This window comes from Chamaea fasciata, unplaced genomic scaffold (genome assembly GCF_029207755.1).
Source record: "Chamaea fasciata isolate MVZ Bird 193981 ecotype frontalis unplaced genomic scaffold, bChaFas1.0.hap1 SCAF_21, whole genome shotgun sequence".
Lineage (NCBI taxonomy): Eukaryota > Metazoa > Chordata > Aves > Passeriformes > Sylviidae > Chamaea > Chamaea fasciata.
In genome coordinates this window covers 5902055-5924618 of record NW_027094106.1, presented here as the reverse complement: position 1 = coordinate 5924618, position 22564 = coordinate 5902055, and the positions used below count along the sequence as shown (strand labels likewise).

Here is a 22564-nt window from a genome sequence, read left to right as displayed (position 1 = left end):
TTTGGGGGGGTCCCGAACCCCAAAAATTTATCCCCGTTATGGGGGACCCCAAAAAATCCCCGTTAATGGATCCCCAGGTAACCCCAAAACTCCAGGAGAGGCCACAGCTCCTGCCAAAGACCCCTCGGAGGAGGCAAAAATTTGGGGGGGGGGTCTTATTTGGGGGGGTCTCGAACCCCCAAATTGATCTCCGTTATGGGGAACCCCAAAAACTGATCCCCGTTTTGGGGGACCGCAGAAAATCCTCGTTAATGGAGCCCCAGGTAACCCCAAGACTCCCGGTGAGGCTCCTGAATCCCCTCCTAACCCGTTTATACCCCCCAAAAACCCCTCCTAAGCCCCCCCAAATCCCCCCTAACCCTTCAAGCCCACCAAAACCGGGGTCCCCGAGCCCCCCAGGATATCGGGGACCCCCGGCCCCCCCCCAAACCCTCCCTAAACCCCCCTACAACCCCATTAAACCTCCCCTAAAATCCCCTCTAATCCCCCAAGCCCCCCAAACCGGGGTCTCCTCACCCCCCAGGACATCGGGGACCCCTCGGGCCCCCACAAACCCCATCCTAAACCCTACTAAAACCCCACCTAACTCCCTAAAACCCCTCCTAACCCCCCCAAAACCCCATTAAAACCCCCCAAATCCCCTCTAACCCCCCCAAAACGGGGTCCCCGAGCCTCCCAGGACATCGGGGACCCCCCGGGCCCCCCCCAAAACCCATCCTAAACCCCCTAAACCTCCCCTAAAATCCCCTCTAACCCCCCAACCCCCCCCCAAACCGGGGTCTCGTCATCCCCCAGGACATCGGGGTCCCCCCGGGCCCCCCCAAACCCACCCGGGTGGGAGTCGTTGGCCACGCAGCGGCGCTGGGAGGGGTCGAGGATGAGCGGGGGGCGCAGGAGCAGTGGTCGGAGCCCACCGTGTTCACACAGAGCCCCCCCGGCACGGCTCCGCCTCGGCCGCCGCGCACTCGTCGTTGTCTGGGGGCGGAAAAAAAGGGGGATTGGGGGCACTTTGGGGGGATTGGGGGAGGTTTTGGGGGGATTTGGGGCACTTTGGGGGGATTGGGGGAGGTTTTGGGGGGATTTGGGGCACTTTGGGGGGATTGGGGGAGGTTTTGGGGGGATTTGGGGCACTTTGGGGGGATTGGGGGAGGTTTGGGGGGATTGGGGGAGGTTTTGGGGGGATTTGGGGCACTTTGGGGGGATTGGGGGAGGTTTGGGGGGATTGGGGGAGGTTTTGGGGGGATTTGGGGCACTTTGGGGGGATTGGGGGAGGTTTTGGGGGGATTTGGGGAGGTTTGGGGGGGATTTGGGGCACTTTGGGGGGATTGGGGGAGGTTTTGGGGGGATTTGGGGCACTTTGGGGGGATTTGGGGGCACTTTGGGGGGACTGGGGCGGTTTCGGGGGCATTTTGGGGGGGATTTGGGGAGGTTTCGGGGGGATTTGGAGCGGTTTTGGGGCCAGGCGCGGGTCCTGACAGGTACAGCCAGGTGCCGGCAGGTCCTGGCAGGTGCAGCCAGGCACAAACAGACACAGGTACAGACGGATCCTGGCAGGTACAAACAGATCCAACCAGGTACAAAAAGGTCCCGCCAGACCCCCGGCAGGTCCTGGCAGGTACAGACAGATGAACACAGCCAGGTCCGGGCAGATGCAGCCAGGTAAAGACAGACAGATACAGACAGGTCCTGGCAGGTGCAGACAAGTTCTGGCAGGTGCAGACAGACAGACAAACATAGCCAGGTCCTGGCACGTACAGACAGACACAGACAGGTCCTGGCAGGTGCAGACAGACAGACAAACACAGCCAGGTCCTGGCAGGTACAGACAGACCCAGACACCTAGACAGGTACAGACAGACACAGGCAGGCCCCGGCAGGTCCTGGCAGGTGCAGGGCGCTCACCCACGCACTGCAGGTGCTCCTGCTCGAGGTAGAAGCCGCCGGGGCAGTAGCAGCTGAAGGCGGGGGCGGCGTTAAGCAGAGCCCCCCCCGGCAGAGCGCGGGCGCGAAGAGCGAGCACTCGTCCACGTCTGGGGGGGCAGAGAGGGGGACCCCCGAAATCAGAGAGACCTCCCCAAAGTCACCAGGAGACCCCAAAATTACAGGGACCCCCCAAAATCATAGAGACTCCCCGAGCACTCGTCAACGTCTGGGGGGACACCGGGGTCACCACGGGGACATGGAGACATCAGGGGGACACCAAGGGCTGGTGGCCACGGGAGTTAGGGGGTGTCCAAGCGCCCCAAGGCACGGTGACCTCCAAGTCACAGTGACCTCATGGGATGGTGACCCCGCGGTGACCCACAGGACCCCAAATCACGGTGACCCCGTGGCGCGGTGACCCCATGCACTCGTCTAGAGGGTCCCTGGTGACACAGGGGACACTGAGGTGAGCCCAGGTGAGCGCAGGTACCTGCACAGCGGCCCTGGCGCAGGTGGAAGCCGTCGGGACACGGCCGGCACTGGAAGGAGCGCGGGGTGTTCACGCACTCCTGGCCGGGACACGCCAGGTGGTTCTCGCGCTCGTCGACGTCTGAGGGGACACCGGGGGACACCGGGGGACACCGTCCCTCCCAGTCCCCCCCCAGTCGGCAGGGCACAACACCTGCATTTTAAATCACTTCGAGGGATGATATTTCGATTAAAGTCGCTATTTTGTGCAGCTCTGGGGTCTCACACCCCAACTCTGTGAGCGCCTCTCTGCGCTCCAGCCCTGCCTCGGGGATTTACTGCAGGGAGGGCTGTGGAAATCCACCTTTCCTGATGAATTTATTCAAAACATCCCCACTTTAGTGTCTCCATCGCAGATAACTTGAGTTACAAAACCGTCCTGAAAGTGCTTCATTCACCCCCAAAGACTTTTCCGCGGAGAAAATAAAAATAAACGCTGTTACCCAGCCGAGCACTTGAGAATTGTTACCTGCCGCGTCCGAAAATGCAGAATGGGCCGCGATTATCTGGCCAGGAATCATTAATAATGAATATTATAATAACAAAAGCTGAGGAGGGGTTTAGGGACTCATTAACGAGGGCAGAACGACCACGCTTTTATTTCAATATTTACACAATAGCTGCAAGTTTGCTTCCCCCCACGCCCGTCCCCGGGACAAACAGTGCGGACCTTGAGATCAGAATTAGCACCTAAATAAACTCAGTAAAGCCCAGGGTTATTTACCCAAGCGATTTGGGAGTGGTGACACACGCACACGGAATAATTTGATCTTTTTTGTTGTTAATGTTGTTGTTTTGAGCATCCCAGTGCTGCAGCCGCTTCTCTGGAACACCAGGGGTTGGTGCATAGTTCGTAAAAAAAGGCTAAAAACTGCCAGAAAAGGGACAAATCACAGTCGTGGTCTGAAGTTATTGCAGTGCAAATTTAATAGGAGCAGTGCTTTAATGGAGTGGGAATGAATCAAGAGGTTTCCTCCTCGATGACAACAATTAAACATTGCTTAAAATTTCCAGCTGAGATCTCAGGTGCACCGAGGAGTCAGGGCTGGACGGAGCTGGAAGAGATTTCAAAGGACACAGAAAAAGTTTCAAAGTTCTGCTGTAAGAGGTTGCTTTCCGTGGGGTGAGCTCTCCTTCCACCCCAATCTGAATTTTAGTAACACAAAGGCGTTTTTAGCTCGCTGTTCGAGGTGCTGAAGGGGTCACTGAAGAGCAGAACGTTGATGTTTCATGGAAATAAAGTGCATTTTCCTGCTCCTTCTAAAAAAAGCGACCTCCAATGGTATGGATTCAATTTATTTAGTTCCCAGGATTGTCAAAAAAGCAACCAAAATTTATCCCACGGATGGAAGTGACCAGGAGAGAGAGAGACTTTTGGAGCAATTCTCCTGTGAGCTCTTTCCCCTCTCCATTTTGTGTTCCACATTGTGCAGTTTTTAATACAAATATTTCTTCCTATTCCTGAAATCTTTTTGATTTCTGGCCCCACATTCCCTTCCAAAGCAGTAAAATCAACATTTCTGTGCACCACTCAAGGCTACCAGCTATTCTGACAAAGCATTTAAATGAAGAAATGGCATCTTTTAAATAGTTTTTTTCTTTTTAACAAAGCAGATTACGGTGAGTTTTCAAATCACTCCAACACCATCCCCTGTCATTCCTCACTTCCCCCCCTCCAGGTTTATCCAAACTCCAACAGCGTTTTTTGCCTTTTTACTGTGACATGATGGAACTGAAAGGTGCTAAAATTAATTATTTTGAGATCCATTTTCACTCACACACGAGCTCATGCACAGTTGGGACATTAAATTTGAAATCTATTTACAATTGTACATATTTTACAATATATAGTTCGTCTTTACAGCTACAGAATAAGTTCAGACTAACATTGGTACCTTTTTTCTTTTATCCTGCTGGAACTTGGCTTCAAGTTAAACTAATTATTAAAAACAATTAAGTGCATGCTTAGAAGGAAGCTTTCAGGAGAGATGTCAATGGACTAGTGTTGCTTAAAAATGACACCAGTTTGTGTAGAAAATCGAAATTCAGTTCAAAAACCCACCAAAGCCTAAGAGAAATCTACTGGACTAAAATAAATACAACTCATTACACTCAACCAAAAGAAAACCCAAACCAAAAAAACCCAAAAGTACCTTTAAAAATGTACTGATTTAAGCTCATTTCTTTTTTTTTTTTTTTTTTTTTTTTTTTTTTTAGCCTTAAATTTCCTTTCCTTCTCAATTAGCTGAGGATAATTATCCTGCATAAACCTGAGGCTGCAGTGGTGGGGGCAGCTTGTCATTCTCCACGTTCTCAGAGTCAATGGCTGCTAAGGCTTGGCTTTTTGGTTTTATTTCCAAGGGATATTTCTCCACAATATCCTCCACCTCCTTGGTGATGCCATCAGTCCAGTCAATGAGGTCTTTCTCCAGCTTCTTGGCCTCACTGACAATTCTTTCCTGTCTCTCATTCAACTGAGAGAGGAGGTCTAAGCTTTTGCACATCTGCTTCACCCCCAGGCACACATCAGGGGAGAAAGTGTCAGATTCCTGCTTTTTGGGGGAGGTCTGGCCCGTCATGAAACGATCAAAATCTTCCTGGCTCAGATTTAAAGACTGAGCATCCAGTTTTTCAATGAAGGCCACAGCACAGCACTGCAAAAAAAAACCCAGAGAGAGCATCACTGCAAGGCTGGAATCACCCCAGACTGGAATGTACCCATTTTCTATTCCTTACCTTCTTCTGATTTTTTAATATTTTTTTATAAGCAACTGATCTTTTAATATTTTTTAATGCCCTAAGTGAGCTTTCCCAGAAGTTAATTTTATCACACACTTCATACAACTCTTCTCTCTCCCCAAAAGTTTGAAGAAATCAAAAATTGAGCTGCCAAGGCACATTCCAAACCTCAGGGTCTCTGTGTTTGGGAGGTGAGGGAACAGCAGGAACATGCCAAGGAGACAGGAGCAGTCTTTTATATTTATATTATATAAGTATATATAATATAGCAGTCTATTATATTTATTGAATTATATTTATTTAATTTTATAATACTTAATTATCTGATCAGCAGAGACATGCTATGCAGATTAATTTATTAATTAATGAATTTCCCGATGGAAGGAATGTCAAAGCCCAGCTCATTTGGTGGATACTCTGCTCCACTTTTGGAAATGAACTTCGACCATTCCAAGTGTTTCATTCAAGCCTGTAATTTCCCTCCAGGATTCTTTATGATAAAATGCAGAGCACACCAAGAAATGCCTCTTGGAGAAGCTGTAGAAAAACCTGTTTATCTCCACACATGAATGACTTAATTCTGCAGTGCCTTCAAGAAACTCCCCTGGATTCAAAGAGGGGACTTTGCATCTGGAACATCTGCACAGCCCAAACTCAGGGCTTGGGGAACAGGATAAAAATGCACCAAATAGAAATAAAAAAATACACTTGCAGGATAAAAATACACCCAAGTCTTAGCATCAGACTTTGCAAACTAAGGGTTTAAAGTTATATAAAATAAGAAAACAAAGCTCTGGTTTGGAAAGCAGAGATGGAAGAGAGAGGAGATAGAACTGGCTGTGCTCCGAGTAACCTCAACCACTGTTTGCAGATTCATTTGAATTTCTATTTCCCTCTGCTGGCAGTTCCTACCTCCAGATAAAAGCCAAACCTCGCTGTCCAAGCCCACCTTTCCGGCTGCACTCACCAGGTTGGTGAAATAATATCCATCCTCCCCAGTCATCAGCCTGCTGGGGTTGCAGAAGCGAGTGATGTACTGGATGTTGGACTGCAGGCGTGGGGGGTTCCCCTTCAGCACGATGTAAATCAGGGTGGGCAGGAAATCATCAGCAGAGGCTGGCTCATTCTTGGTGATTTTGATGGCATTGAAGATGTGCTTGCTGCATTTGGTGATGCAGGCCAGCTTATCCCGAGGGACACGCTTGGAGTCCATCTCAATGATGTCTGTGAGGGGAAAAATGGGAGAAAAATCACCCCAATTGTACTGATCAGGCACTGGATAAGCAGGATTTGCTGGGTGAGGTTGATATTGCATTGTTTCTATCTTTGGGGAAGGGTTTCAAGTAGATCAGCTAAGCCTAAACTCTTCAGAGTGCGGAAAATCATCCCTGCTCCACAGATGAAATTCCAAACCCACAAAGATTCCTGCACAATTAACAGCCTGGACCTTCCCCTCCCGCCTTGTGATGACAGCAAAAATAATCTCAGCAAGCAAGAGAGACGAAATTTAGAGCTGAAAACACAGAATTCATCACCCACAAACCTGTAATTGCCTTTACAACCATGTCAGAGACTTCTGGGATCTCCTCACTGACAGGAACACAGAGCATCTGGGGAGTCACCCAGTGCAGAGCCCTGGGACAGGAGAAAACAAGGGTTAAACTGCTCAGTGCCAGTGACATCCAGGTGTTTGAAACTAGCTGCTTCCTGAAGCCAGGCCACAAGGAATGCTTTGTGTCAATGAGACATTACTCCAGCCAGAAACCAGCTTATTCCACTGATGTAATTTATTTTCTGAGAAAGTACTTCCTTTTCAAATAATTTTTTTTTTTGGCTGTAATTTAACAAAAGCAATTTTTCCCAGGGTCGTGGTTGTCATTTTCCCACCTATTAATTCTTTCTGCATTTTTAATAAAATGGTTTGAACCCTTAACAAGCCATTTTTCTGTGCACAGCACAAGGGTTTTAGCATGGTTGATTCAGAGCTCATTTAGACAATTAGGGATTAGTCAATTATTTGTCCTTTCAAGCCTTACCTGATCCTTTTTTGGACAGCAAGGTCTTTCTTCTCATCATCAGTTGTCTCAGGGCAAAAAACATATTTATACTGTCGAGTCATGATGTATTTCTCAACCTCATCCATTGCCTTCTCCACTTTTTCAGGGGGCACTGAAAGGGACAAATCCCCCAAGATGAAATATTCCAGGGCTCTTTGGAAGGTTTAATCCCAACATCATTAAATTAATATTACTCATTCAAGCCAACCCGAGTTCATAAATGGATATAATGGGAAGTACAAATAAAATGGGTAGAACTGAGAGTTTAAAAGAAAGCTGTAAAAACAAAGATTTAGACAGCAAAACTTCACAGAGGGAACAATTCCAACTCTGGTACCAGAACCTGTTCCCAACATTTATGAAAGCTGGGAATGCTCTGCTTTAACTGGAAATTCAGAAGGCTTTAGTTTTCCATCACTGCTTTTGGAACAGGAAGGTGAGAAAGGAGAACTTGGTACCTTTCCAACGTGTCTGCAGCCTGTCTGCTACATTTTGGTAGAAGTCCTGGGCACACTCAGATTGTTCCTCAATGCTTAAATCCTGCAGGAGAACAAGGACGAAGTGTGAAGAGCTGGCAGCAACACCTCGTGTTTTGTTTTGTGTCCAGCTGCAGTAACAGTCTGAGAATGCAGAGGTGTCATCAGAGGTGTTTATAGTGGCTCAGTTTTATTGAAAAACAGGAGAAGCCAACACTGGCTCTTTCATGTGTGAAAGATTTGTATTTATTTGCTGGATAAATGGGTATTAGCACAGGTGCAATGGCTTTTTCCCCTGAGGAGCACAGACAAAATAACTCCGACTAAGCAAAATGTTTGTCCCTGTTTAACCTCTGATTTTTTAAAAAGACAATTAATAGTCTATAAAAACCCCAAGAACATAAATTATTTGAAGGAATATCTCTACATTTCTGATTATAAAGTTACTGTGAGATATATTCACAGTAAAACAACACTGGCTTTTGCTAATTGAGCTCCTGAAGAACATTACAGAGGTTTGAAGGTTTAAAATTAACTTAATTAAGGCAATTTTCATCATTAAATGAAACCACACATGAAAAAAGTGGGGAGAGAATTTGATTTCTGAATTCCCTAAAGCCAAAACCTGAACATTTTCAAAAACTGAGACTGGATTTTAGGCCTGGTTTGTGTGTAGTGAAAAATCCCATGTTTTAAGAAGGCTGAAATGAGAACACCTCCAGTGCTTGAAGCCAAAAACAAACCCAGGCTGTTCTCACCAACTCTGCGCTCAGAATGAACAGATCTAAAAGAAAAGGAATAAAAGTTCAAGAAGATCTCAAAGCAGAGAGAAGGTAAGATTCCATGAGGAGATAATTTGAGGAACTAAATAGAAAAGGGAGAAGTGGGGGAAAAAGAAGTTGTGCTGAATTCTGACTCATTCCAACCATAGGTGGCACCACAGACTGATGAATATTTCAAGAACATCGATTTCTTTTTAATGGAAAATGAAGATGTAACACTTATTTCATATTTAAAAAAAGCAGCACAGTCAAATTCCCCTTCCCCAATAAAAGGAGAGGGATGGGTTGATGCTGAATTATCTTTAGACAGAAGATAGTTTTAGGCTTTTTAGGCTAGTTTTAGGCTAGAAGTTTTTAGGCTTAAGTTGTCTCATCCCCGCAAGTGCCCAAGGCCAGGCTGGATGGGGTTTGGAGTAACCTGGGACTGTGGAAGGTGTCCCTGCCCATGGAACCAGATCTTTAATTCCCTTCCAACCCAAACTACTCTGTGATATCTAAAAACTCACCAGGTGATACCTTCTATAATTTCCACAAGTCACATTAATGTAGAATATGGCTGAACAGACTCATTTACGTGGGATTTATTTAGTCAGGACTAATTAATCTGGGATGCTCTAGGGTTAGAAGGATCCTTTGGTCCCACACTACCATAAAAAAAAAAACCACCCCCAGATGTTAATTTGATTAATCCAATCATCTGAAGGCTCCTGCCACACTCCAGAAAATCCAAACTGCTGGGAGAAGTGCAGCATTTGCTCCCTCTCCCCCCGGTTTCCCCGTTTTCACTGAGACAAGAGGCACTCAGAGCTCACCCTTTTATGACTCATGGTGTCCAAAAAGAGTTTGCATTGCTTGTAGATGTCCTGGCCAGGCTTCTGGTAGGTCCTGATGAATTCTATGAACTCCTTGGACACTCGGTCTGTCTCGATGCTGGCCTGCCTGTGGATGGCAGGGCTGGGAGCTTTGGCCTCCTGGATCTCTGCTGCCAAAATTCAGGGCACAGCAGATCAGGTTTTTTACACTCATGGATCATTTCACAAAGGTTTTGTCATTTCGACTTGTTTTTTTTGGGGTTTTATTTTTCAGCTGTGCAAACAATTGGTCATTTATTTCTCAAGCTTTGCCCAGGGAAATGCTGGACATCATTAAACACAGCAATAATTATTAAACACAACTCCAGGAAAAGTGAGTATCCCACCGAAGTGGAACATTTAGCGCCACACCCCCACTCACACTAATGGCCTTTTCATACGAGAAATGACTGCAACACAGGGTTGCTTTTGGGTTTTACAGCCACTCCCAGGTCAGACATCTCCAGTTAAGGTTTCCAGCTGGGATTCTGCAGATCCCTAATGATAATGGGGTGGTTTCCCACTCCCCCCAGCTCCCAAGCAGCTCAGGGCACTTCTGCTCAAGGAACACGCACTGCAAGCTGACAGAGCTGCAATCCACGGGGGTTCTTCCCACAAAAACATCCGATTTCTCCAAGTTTCCAAGTGAATTGTGCTGCTCCAATTCCTTCACCCACCTTTCAGCTTGCCAGCCAGCGCTGTTGGGAATGGAGGGATTGAATAGAGGTGGTGGAAATGAACGTGGTGAGAGGCAAGCGGCAGAGAGACAGAAAACATGAAAATATTCATGGTCAGCACGAGACAAACACGGCTTTCAACCTGCAAACACTTCACATGCACAGAAATCCTGCTGTCAACAAGCATGCAGAACTCCAAAGGAAAGAGGAAGAAACGGGATTAATACGTCTAAGTTGGTTTAATTTGGATTTGAGGGAGCTCAGTGGGGTGTTTTTTTTTTTTGGTTGTTGTTTGTTTTTGAAGAGATTGAGCACTACAGAAAATCCAAAGTTGTGTCACCCAGTGAGCACCAAGCTCTGCCCCTCTGAGCAAAGCTCCACACTTCAGCACAGGGAATAACCTGGCCAGGCACCATCAGAGCACCTCTGGTACTTCAGTGCCCAGAACAGAGAAGGTTTTGCAAATATTTAAATTCCAACTGCAGCAATTGAGATAGAGAGGGCAAATCCAACTCCTTTCTGGTTACTCAGGGACACTTTTCCAGAGGGGATTTCCTTCCATTGCCCTTTACACCTAATATTCACTGCATGAATCCCAAATCCTACACAGGATTCCAGCTGAAGGGTGGCCATTAATTAAATCTGTCACATTTAACATTAGAGAAGCAGAAAGCTTATTTGGAAATATTAAACAAAGAAAAGGGCAGAATTATCAGATATTCCTTCCATGATTCATCACTGATCTCATTTCACAGTACAGCTGAAGGTTTATTTGCTTACTTCAACAATGAGTTCACTCTTTTATCAAAATAATGAGCCTCATTTTACTATCTGACCTTAAGGAATGTGAATATTATTTTTTCAGTCACAATTCCAACTAGATTGTTGTTTAGTTACTAGAGAGATGTAGTCAACTGAGGCAGATTAATATGAAGTATTAAAAAGTGAATGTTAATTAGAATGAACTGTCTTTTAATGAGTTACACCAAGATTACCTGCAGGTGCAGCTTCACTAATCTCTGAGCTGAAATCCTGATTTAAGGAAAATTAATCTGTACTGATTAGCAAGGACTGCAGGAAAAAAAAAATGAACTTCCAGCAACAAAACAGCCTCAGGTTTATCCTGTGCTCTCAGAGAATTCAGTCTAACTAAAAAGAAGCTGATTACAGCCAAGAAATCCCAACAAGCCATAGAGAGCCCAAGCAGAGGAAAAAGCCCAAACGCCAGGAGCAAGCATGGGAAGAGTTAAGGAAGGATCAGCTTCACAAAGAATAAACATAATTAATATTTCAATCTTCCTACAGGAAAGCCACTTGTCACAGCAGAACAGGAGCACTCCAGGGGGTCACTATGGTTGTGCCATGGAGCCCAGCCCAAGCACGGGAGGTGACACAGGGTTTGTCACCAGCTCTGTCACACACAGCCCTTCATCACCTCCCTGGCATTTAATGAACATCTCTTTAAGCATTTCTTTACCAGCACAACAAGCCAGGAGTGCAAACAAAAAATGGAGGATGAGCTCTTAAAGCTGTTTTTGCATCAAGGGGTTTGGTGTCCTTTTGGTTTAAATGAAACCAGTGTCTCCTCTTGATGGGAAATTCTCTTCTTGGTTTGTGTAACAAACATCTGGAGACGTTTTGAGAATGCCAGAGTTCTTGAAGTGCCAACTTCAGTAGTTTCAACTCATGATAATCAGATCTGTAACAGCAACCTGGATTGTTTTTTTTTAAATAAAGACACAAAGCAGCATAAGATCCAGTAATTCATACAAAATACTTTTTTTTTTTTGAACCTAATCCTAAGGTGAAGCTCAAAGAAGCTTCAGCTTTACTCCTAAGGCTCCCTACTAAAAAGCAAAGGATTGGTTTGGAGATTCAACACCACCTCAGGATGCTGGACTTGCTTTTTTTGCCATCTTCACATTGAAGAGCACGAGTTACAGCTGGCACAACCCTAGTTTGTGTCTAGCAAAGCCCAACTAAGAGCCAAGCTTACTAAAACCAGGCAGACAGCTTGCCCAGGCTGTGCTGCATTACCTTCAGAAGGGGAAGCCAGTTCCCAGGAGGGAGTAAAAATCTCCTTCAAATCCCTGAGAATGTTATCAGCATTTCTCTCCCTCCCAAGCTGTCCTTGCTTAGGGGTTTTCTCTTGAGCTGCTGAAATAAAAAGGCCAAAGCAAGCAGGGCACCGAGAGCAGGACAGGTGGTGAAGGGATAAAAAAAGAAAAGATGGGAAGTGAGAAGAATGAACATTAAAAAAACAAACAAACAAAAAAAAGGTTTAACGCAGGTGAACGAATGCCTCGTGTAGCCAGCTGCTGCCATGCACCAGGACAACTCAAATCAGAAAAATGCTGAATTTCAAATGAAGGAAATGCACTGTCTCTAAGGTTCAGGCAGATTAATGTTGCTTTTCCTTCTGGAATTCCTCCTCCACAGCCCAGCATTTCCCAATAGCCTGTGAGAGCTATTGCTATGCAAAGCCAGCAGTGCCATTCATCATTCCTGCTTGTAACACATTCTGTAGAACAAACACCCAGCCACCAAGTTGATATTCCCAGCCCACACAAACACTGCCAGCCTCACATTTCTGTGCAGCTCAAGGCACCCTGCTCACACATCTCATTTTTTCCTGTCGAAGTGAGGCACTCTGAGATATTTTACCTCAGGGTTCCTATCACACTCACACACAGCAGCTTGTTGAGGTGACTGGCAGCCAGCAGCACCTTCTCTGCTGCTCTCTCCAGGAGGAATTCCCCTTCCAGCCCTAAATCCGGTGTGACACCATGGCTGACTCAGGGATTTCACTGGGATGTGTGCCAGAGGAAGGAGGAACTTCCCCTCAGCAGTGCAGTGCCACCACCAGGAACACATTTCTGCTGTTTAGTGGCAGGACTCCTGGATAATCACACACAAACACAGCTTTAGCACTGCACTGCTCCATTCCACACATTTTTCTGTGTTTTCAGTAACAATCACTCTCCAGAAGCATCACTATTCCAACTTTTGAAAGCCAGAGCACAGAGCATTAATCTGCCTCTTGGAACAACACCTCTGCCAAAAACTTTTCATTTCAAAACGTGCAGAAGCATGAGAAGCAAAGGAGAGTTACCCTTCTTAGCTCCTGCTCTGGAGGAAGCAGTGAAGAACTTCTTCACAGTAGTGACCTTCCTGGTTTTCTCATTGGTTTTCTTCTCCTCAAACTTTGAGAAGGTCAGGGACTGTGCCCCTTGGGTGCTCTGGCTGCTGGCATAGGCCTCTTCCTCCTCACGCTGGAGCCTGGGGTTAGAAAAATACAGGTGTGATTCAAGGGCCTAGAAACAGAGCTGATTTCCTGTGCAATCATTAATTACTCATTTGACATGTTGATTCTTCCCTCTGCCCATCTCCTTTCACTACAGGACACTCACCCTTTCCAGGCTGCAGTGGTAAACGTGAGGGAAGGCTCAGAGTTAAGCAGTGAGGTCAAAAAGGGAGAAGACCGAGGTTCAGACCTCAGAATTCAGACACTCTGAATTCTCTGAAGGCACAGGGGAGGATTTCCAGCAGCACATTCACTGCCTTCCTCCCTGCCTCACACTGAGCTCCCCCAACCTGTTACCCCAGGCAGTGCTTCCCCACCTTACAAAATACCCCATCCCAATCTCAGGAATATCTGGGGAAATAGATCACTGTTGTCATAATCTGCTTTGGTAATAAATATCTGCTTGAATGGATGAGGCAAAGTTTGAAAGACCAAGTTGTTAATCTAAAGTAGAGCAAACTCACCAATCCTGCAACTCTTTCTCCTCCTTTGCAGGAGGATTCAAACAGGTGACATTTTATCACCCTTCCAATGCTGGGAGGCTGAGCAATTGTCTTTAAACATCCCTCCAGCTCAGGATGGACCATAAATAGTCTGGGATCTGCAGTCTCCTGAGGCAGGAATTGTATCTCAGCAGTGCTGACAAGCCTGTCTGTTCGCTGCAAGGAACAATCACAGCTTCTCTGTGCCATGAGCATCCCCCAGCTAGTCACTGCAGAATTCCTTAAATACCCCACTTTGTCTTAGAGATGATCCAAGACTGGCAGCACAACTATCTGCCCTAATAATCAAGTTTTTATTAACTGGTTAAGACATTTATGGCAGAGGAAAACAATGACACGACCTCTGAAAACACATCTTCCATTTTCAGGGTCAAGCATTTATCACACGAGGAAAACTAGATTGGTTTGCAGAAAGTAAGTGATTAGACAAATACCTAAATTACCAAAGCTAAAGCTTTTTGATGTTCTTGGGCTCAAGTCTGCAGTTTAAAAGAATGACCACAGACAAGACTTAAACCAGGTTTTAATCAGCAGCTGGAATGTAAAACCATGGTGCTGCCTATACCCAAGAAAATAATTACCACCTCCAGAGGGTATTTTAATCAAAATCGTCCCTTTAACCCTTCTAGATAGAAACACAGATTTGCATATGCAAATTAGGTTGAACCATTCATTGGGAGGTTGGGCTCTGTTTACATTTGTTCCTTCCCAGATTTTCTTTTCAAACCTCTTACATTAGAACGTCATAAATATGTCATAGAATATCTTCACACCAAAAAGCAGCTTCAAATTCCTGCCGGGAAGGTCAAACTGGGGAATTTGTGATGAACCTGAGCAAAGAGGAAACAGGAACAGGACTTGGTGGGGTCACCCTGAGGGAAGAGAGAAGGTTCTTTACCGCTCTGCCAGCTCCCAATCCTCTTGGATCTGCTTCTGCCTGGCCTTGTGGTATTCCTCCCTCCAGCACTTGGAGCAGAAGCCCTGCCAGGCAGGATTGCCATAGTAACCACAGCCCTTCTTGCACAGCAGCTCCGACTGGTCCACGTGGATCCCCCGGCGCTCCGACTTCAGGTTCATTTTCCTCCTGCCACAACAGGAGAAGGGTTAAAGGCAGCAGGAACGCGGCGGCAGCAGGCTGGGAATCATTTCTGCGGAGGGTTTGCCTTTCCAAAGGAGTCACCTGCTTGAATTATTTAACAGCTCCATGGCAACCAAATGAATGCCAGGGGAGGAAGGGCACAGTTACATAAGCAGGAGCCCCAAAGCCAGGGGCAGCACCAGGAGCACATCTCTGTGGGGCTGGGACCCTCACACTGCTCCAGAAAGTGCCCCAGGACACCAGGGACAGTCCCACAGCCTGGGGACAAGGGCCCAAGACACATCTTTGTAGGGTTGCGACACTCAGAGCTCCAGAAAGGGCCACAGTGACAGTCCCACAGCTTGGGGACAAGGACACAAGGCACATCTTTGTAGGGCTGTCACCCTCACAAAGCTCTAGAAGTTCCTCAGTGACAGTCCCACAGCCAGGGGACAAAAGCCCAAGGCACCTTGCTCTGACAGCCAGAGGCACAAAGCAATGGGGGCAAAAAAAAAAGAAATAAAGTTCCAAAACCCAACAAAGGGGGCACACAGAATATACTGTGTATATATTCCCCGCACTGGGGAGGCTTCGGGGAGCTTTGGCCTCCAAAAGTGTCTCCAGGGCCCAGCTGGGCACAGGCACACCTGGACAAGGCACATCCCCATTTCCCCAGGTTGTGCCAGAGTTGGACAGCCTGCCCACAGCACAGCCCTGGGGTTTATATTTAGTGACTGAACACAAAGATTCTCCTGCCCACAGCAGCACCGTGCCAAGACTTGGAGCATCCAGTGATCATCCAGCCTCCCTTTTCCTTCCCTGCCAGAAACCAGCCCACATCCCAGCTCCTTCCCAAAGGCATCCCAGCGCCCTGCTGCTCGTGCTGGAGTGATTTTAGGAGAAAAGCAGCACAGCATCATCTGCATCAGCAAGGTTCAGGTGTGCATGGTAAAAGACCGACAGCTGGATTGCGATATTGACAAACACGGGCAGCAGAAACAGCACAGCAAGGTTCTGCCCAGTAAATCCAATCTGCCATTCCAGAGGTGCCACTTAGGCAGAGCATAAAGGCTTTATTTAAGGATTTTCTCAAACCGAACAACATCAGTAACTGAGTCAGAGTCTTCTTCTTTTCCCCTGAAACTCCACCCCAAACTATTCACTGGATCATCCAGCAAAAGATGGAACATGCACAAATATCACAGAGAGTCTCCTACTACAGGAAATTCCAGCTCTTTTATTCCAGGCTCAATTATCCGTTTAAAAAGACTGATAGCGTTTAACGTTTCCCATTAATCTAATCAAGTTATTTTAAGCCAAGTTACAGGAAACACACAATTTTCTCCGAGGGGGGAAACAAATGAAATATTCCATCTTATCTACGTAAGTATTCAGATTTCTTCCACTTTTCTATTTTTGAAAGGAATAATGAGTTTCTAAAAATAATCTAAAAATAGTTTCATTGTAGAGACATGCATATTAAGGGAATCAATTTCTTAATGACATCATTTATAGCTACATGTTCTCATTTTTGTAGATGGGAGAGCAGCTGAATGTTTTCTTTCCCACTGTAAGGTCTGGCAGACAATATTGTCCTGCTGCAAAGCAAAATGGGGGAAAAAACCCCAAATATTTTAAATATTTGAGAGCTTTATTGCATTCCCATATGAGGAAATAACTGAGAAACATAAATATGTTGGTTTCATTTCCTGACTTCTCCAGGAAGGTCTGTGTGCGAGCTCCCGGCAGCCAACACCTCAGAGCTGAGAAATTCAACTTCCAGCATGTGTCAGCTGCACAGCCTGGGCAGGAATTGCATTTTTGGGGCAGGATTTGCACAATCAGGCCATTCCCAGAGCATCACTCGTGCCCTTGAGCCACAATTCTGAAAAGAAAGGGGAAGCAAAAGCCTGACACTCATCACTGATTCAGTTTCAGGATGACTTCCTAAAAGCAGAAGCTGCAGCAGCATTTTGGTCAGAGACCTCTGTGCGGGTGCCTGTCCTAGAAAAAAAAAAATGCTCTAAATATGCACACGGTGTTTAAAAGCTGATCAGTCAATGTTTTCACTGCAAACCATGAAGACACAATAAATAAAACCATTCTCCTGTCACAAACTTCCCAGAAACTTTACAGGGATCTCTGTCTGAGGAAATAAAACCCTACAAAACCCTGTCACCCACCAGAACAGAGTGACACCTCCGGGACTGCAATAATTCCAAGAACTCGGGGGTCCGTTCATATTCCAAAGCACCCCATTCCAGGCTCTGATTTGAAAATGAAGGGAGTGGGGTGAAATACCCGAGCCAGCTTCACTCCCGCAACCACAGCAGGGCTCCTCTGCCCCTTGGGCACTTCCACCCCTCCAGAGAGGCACAAAAATCACCTTTGTGCCCGCAGAGCTTCACCCCCGCAGTGCCCCCGTGCCCTCTGGTGTCCTGTGTGTAAATTAAAATAAAAATAAAGTTTTGTTTGGCGTCCCAGCTCAGCAGCTTTGCCCGGGGTGAGCTGCAAAGTCAGGGGCTGTCCCCTCCCTCCGATGCCACCAGCTCAGGGCTGGGGACAAAGGAGTCACAGGCTGCACACACAGCTCAGACTTTTGCCTCCCTTCACACAGAAAAGGCTGTAGCAAAAAACAAAAAACCAAAACAACAACAACAACAACAAAACAAAACAAACAACCCCCCAACATAACAACAACACCCAGACAAACAAAAAAACCACCCCCAAAACCAACAAAAAACACAGAAAAACCCAAAACCAAACAAAAAAAACCCACAAAAAACAAACAACCCCCCCAAAACCCAACAAACAAATAAAACCAAAAACAAACCAACCAAACAACAACAACAACAAAAAAAACCAACCAAAAAAAACCCACCACCACCACCACCAAAAAACCAACCAACCAACCAAAAAAACCAAACCAAAAAACCTCCCAACAACCGCAGGGTTTCGGTCACCACCGCCAGGAAACCAAACCAGCAAAATCAACTTTCCTGCAAAATATTCTGGCTCAGAGCCACTTCACTTTCCCTGTCACACACTTTGAACCTCTGAGACAACACAGAGAGAGAGCTAAGACACAGGAAACACAAATTTTGTCCCAAGCCCATAATTCCCAAGGCCATTTTTGCCAGCATTCCATAAAGGGGACTGAAGGAGCAGCAATCATTCCTCCTGGACCTTTCATAGCTCAACAACAGCAAAATACTAAATTCCAATTTACACCCGCATCAAGTTACAAAACAACCAGAAAAATTCACATTAAACGTATTAAATCAGGTATCAGTCCCAGCACAGAGCAGATGCATCCTCAGCTTTTAGGTAGGAAAAAAAAAACCCCCCAGACTCCTCCAGCCCAAATTGGATCCATCACCCGGGGCTGATCTAATGCACACACCAAAGACTAAACTTATGTAACACCTCCTTGTCAGCGAGAAACACAAGGAATCCTCCCAGCACAAAGGCTGCAGACACAGCTTGGGCTTGGGGAAAGATGCTTCAGGAGCAGCAGGGATTTACCTCGGGCTCCAACACCCCCAGCTCGTTTTTCTGGTTCTTTTCCACCTCCCTGCCTGGCCGGGGATGGAGCAGGTAAAATCAGCTGTACCTTTGTTATCAGCGCAGATTGTGAGCGGATATCAGCTGGCTCAGAAACTGTTTATTAGCCCTGGACTGCTGAGGTCACCTCTGAGAGAGCTGGCTGGGAAAAAAACTCATTTTTAAAGCTGAACAGAAAAAGTCTTGCTTAATCAATCAATAAACACCTTCAGTGAGAGCTAATTGCAATCAATTTATAATTGTCACAAGCGGTGAAGAGCAGTTTTTAAGTAACTCCACAAACTAAATGGGTAGTTTTAATTCTATAATTGAAGTTCTATAAATGGGAATCAGTATTGGTGAACAACTCAATTAAATGTGTCTAAAACCAGGAAAACACAGACCAGGAACAGGCAGGTTTGGTTTGGGTTGTGGGTATGTTTTGGTTTGGTTTTTTCCTTCCCTCCCTAAAATTAAGTTTTCTCCAAAAAAAAAAAAAAATTCTTGGCACAAGAATCAGCAACAACCTACAGCAGTCCTCTCACTGGGCTGAAGCAAACGTGATTCAGCTCTTCAAAAGTCACTCCAGCACTTAATGAACAACTTGAATTCTTCTAATTCAAAAACATCAAAGTAGTGCCCCAAAGAGTGTTCACAATGAACTCACTGCGACTCTCTGGCTGCATCCCCAGAAATGGAATTTTAAAGCAGAAAAAAATAAAAAGAGAAACCAGAGAACCTTCCAAACACACAAGTCTGACAAGAACTGCTGTTGCTTCACGTTTTACTGATGCCTGAATACTCCAGAATTCAGAACAAGAATTAAAGAATTAAAGCCAGCAACTTTTAATTACTCAAAACAGATTTCTAAGGTGGGTTAGAAAGTGCATCAAAACTGAGGGGGTGGAAGGAGGGAGTCAAGGTGTGTTTTACCGATGGAAAAGTGCCCTGAAAATGTATTTATTCCAAAGAACCACTGACGCAAACGCCCCAAAATTCTGAAGAGCAGCAACCTCCGTGTCGAAAGAGTCATGACTCAGGTGTAAGCCCAAACACTCAGCCGTGTCATTAGCAGCAGGGTAATTAACCATGAGCTAATTTCCTCCCGAGGAAAGGGTGGGGCGAGATGATCTCAGACCAAAAAACACAAAAGCCATTAGACAAGAGGGGAATTAGGTAAGAACCGCGGTGCTCACACTTTTAATGTGCATCCTTCTCGCCATTCCAGGATTTCAGCTGCAGCAGTCGCAGGATAAACAGTCCCAAGACACGGAACAGCCACTTCAAACAAAACCACAGAGCTGCGTTTTGGAGGGGAAATTGCTTCAAAGCTCCAAAATCCTGACGGCCACGAGGCTGCAGCTCTCAGTTTTCTCAGCTTCGAGCTGTGCTTTCCCTCCAAATGTCAGCGCAGGCCCGGGGCTGCAGGTTTGGTTTGTCTCACCATCCCCATGTGACCCACAACGAAATCACAGGAAACATCTGAAAACTCTTTGTGCTGCTTGCTCGGGAATTCAGGTCGGAATAAAAAAAGAAGATTAGCTTGAACTGCTGAAATCTCCTCAGAAACAGCAGCCGACAGGTTCCTACACGGTATTTCCTGCCAGCCACACTCACCTGGACACAAATGGAAATTAAGTTGCCTAAAACCTCAGAGAAAAGCTTCGAAATGTTTTATACACTTTGTACCCGGCTTGTTACAAGTGGCATTTTAACAGGACTTCACAAGCAGGACTGATAGGTCTAGTCTTGGATCACAAGTAGTTATTCAACAGAAAAAAAAAAAAAGCCCCAAAGCATAATTGGGGATTACACAGCAAGGAAAGAAGGAGCTGAGAAAGGCTGTTCTAGCTTAAATAACACCACAGAACAAAAGTAAATACCAGAATCATGGACTATCTTCAAGGTTATAATCAGTTTGTTGAGTAAAGCAGTCTTAGGAATTAAGATAAATGGCTTTATATCCTATTCTCCCTTTCTACTGTGTGTTGTTTTGGGCTTTTTCTTGGTCAGCAGAACATTCCACTGAGCTACAATTCTCTTCCTAATCCTGCCTGCTGCAAAAACCACTTGTGTAACCGTGTCCAGAAAGCCAGCACATCCAATTCCCGGGTAAAGACCTGTTCCTGGAAAACACCTCGTCCTTCCACGCTGGCCTGGTTTGGTCAGTGGTCTCAAAAAAGCACCGGGTAACTGGAAAACCAAAAGCAGCTCAGTGCACTTCCCAATATCCTGGTGGGAGGAGTTCCATGCTTCAAAAGTAGTTTCAAACGACCCCAAACAACAAAAGTATGGCAAGTCAATCGTGGGTTTGAATCACAACCTCCACAGTGCCACGCTTTCCCCTCAAACAGGGCTGCTGATTGCCAGCACTCAGCCAAACAAAAAGCGATCTCATTTTGCCTGTAAAACCTTCTCAGTCCGCCCAGCCGCTGGCACAGAGCAGCAGGATTGCAGACAGCACCGAGCCACCCCTTGAGAGAATTTCTTTGGTAATTCGAGCACATCATTCACCTCTCAGCATCTCACACCCTCTCTGGGCCACTCCCTGCTCCAAGGGAACAACCTGAACTCCACAGCGACAAACACCCACAAAAAGCCTCCAAGAGGCGCCGATCAGCATCTCAAGTGTCCTCCAAACTCCACCTGGTGTGGCTCTAAAGGACTGAGAGCCTCGGCTGCGCGGGGAGAAGCCAGGCGGGGACAATACTTACAGGAAAAAAGCCAAAAACTCACTGACCCGCAAGGAACTCATCAGGAGAACAGGGCTGGGGGACTATTGGTGAAGCATTCAGTGACACCTGCACCCTGTTAACCACAGCACAGGCCCACGGAATTAACTAAAATATACCGATAATAAAAATCAGCTTTAGGAGCTGCACATGGAGGAGGGCAAACAACCCACAAAAAGCATTCAAAGCGCACCGCTCAGCGCCTTAAAAAAACTCTCCAAACCTCCCCCGGCTTAAGCTTAAAGGACTTTGATCCTCAGCCGGGCAATACTTACAAAAAAAAAGCCAAAAATTCCTTGACCCACAAGGAACTCATGAGGAAAACGGGCTGGGGGGGCATAGCGCCAAAGCCGTCAGTGCCCCCTGCGCCGCGGTAACCAGCGGCACAGACCATGGCACGAAAACCTACGTGTAGATCTAACAAGAATTGATTTTAGGAGGTGTACACGGAGGAGCAAGGCGGTTCGCCAAGTATTCCGCGTATCCCGGTGTTTATCCCGTGTTTATCCCGGGTGTTACCCCACCGCTGCCGCCCTGCCCGGGGACCCCCCGCCCGGGCCCAAGGCGGCGGCAGGGCCGGCGTGCAGCCCTCAGCGGGGCGGACACCGAGCCCCGACCCTCCGGACGGGCTCTAACCGGGGGGACACGGCCGATCCCCGCCGTCCCCGGCCCCGCCGGGCCCTCCCCACCCCGCGGCTCTCACCGGCTGCCCCGGGCGGCGGGGCCCACCCGGCCGCTCCGCTCCGCTGCGCTGCGCTGCCGCCCCTCCGGCCCCTCCGGCCCCGGCGCTGCTCGGGCCGCCCCTCGCTCCCTCCCCGGGCTCCGGCGGAAGGGCGGGCGGCACCTCCGGGGCGGGCCCGGGCCCGGGCGGAAGCGGGGCCGCGCCGGGCGGAGCGGGGCCGAGGGGACGGCGGGGCCGTCACACGGTGCGCTGGCGGTGGGAACGCATCCACGGCCCTCGGCTTTCTGTTCTCTAGCGGATTCCCACACGGCAGCCTCTCCCTCTCCCTCCCTCCCTTCCTGCCCCGCCCCAGCTCCTCAGGGCTCCAGGGCCCGCACCAGCACCCCGGATTATATTGTATTTCCCAAATTTGCAAATAAACAGACCCGCTGCAATTTCAAACTCCTCTTTCCATGCTCAGTTACACAGTGTCGTGTCTGGGTTCCATCTCTTTTTTTCCCCCTCCCCTCTTTTTTCTCAGCAGGGACATCCCCCTGTGAGACAGGAGCGCTTCAGCAGGACAGGTGGAGAGCAAGGAAATTTCTTCAGAACAAGGGGGAAATTCTTCAGAACACAGGCGAAAAGGGTCGTTTGGAGCTTTGCAGAAGCAGGGGCAGTGCTGGGACCGTCCCTGTGCTCTGTCACGGCAG

At 47.2% G+C, this 22564-nt stretch overlaps 1 protein-coding gene across 5 annotated transcripts; it reads right to left on the bottom strand.

Annotated features, from left to right (window-relative positions):
• Window positions 1-3350: 3350 nt before the first annotated feature.
• RABGEF1 (RAB guanine nucleotide exchange factor 1) lies at window positions 3351-22032 on the bottom strand. 5 transcript variants are annotated; one of them, XM_066202148.1, is made up of 11 exons: window positions 21897-22032; window positions 14739-14924; window positions 13146-13312; window positions 12071-12190; window positions 10034-10054; window positions 9318-9487; window positions 7706-7787; window positions 7227-7359; window positions 6734-6825; window positions 6158-6414; window positions 3351-5105 (listed from the first exon to the last, which is right to left on the bottom strand). In XM_066202148.1, the coding sequence occupies exons 2-11, from the start codon at window positions 14915-14917 to the stop codon at window positions 4707-4709; spliced, it is 1620 nt and encodes a 539-aa protein (XP_066058245.1). In that variant the 5' UTR covers window positions 14918-14924; window positions 21897-22032; the 3' UTR covers window positions 3351-4706. The 5 variants fall into 5 exon arrangements, with proteins under 5 accessions (XP_066058245.1, XP_066058246.1, XP_066058247.1 ...); XM_066202149.1 differs by lacking the exons at window positions 12071-12190; window positions 21897-22032 and adding an exon at window positions 21176-21249; XM_066202150.1 differs by lacking the exons at window positions 12071-12190; window positions 21897-22032 and adding an exon at window positions 21176-21249 and having other exon boundaries at window positions 9318-9484.
• Window positions 22033-22564: the final 532 nt, after the last annotated feature.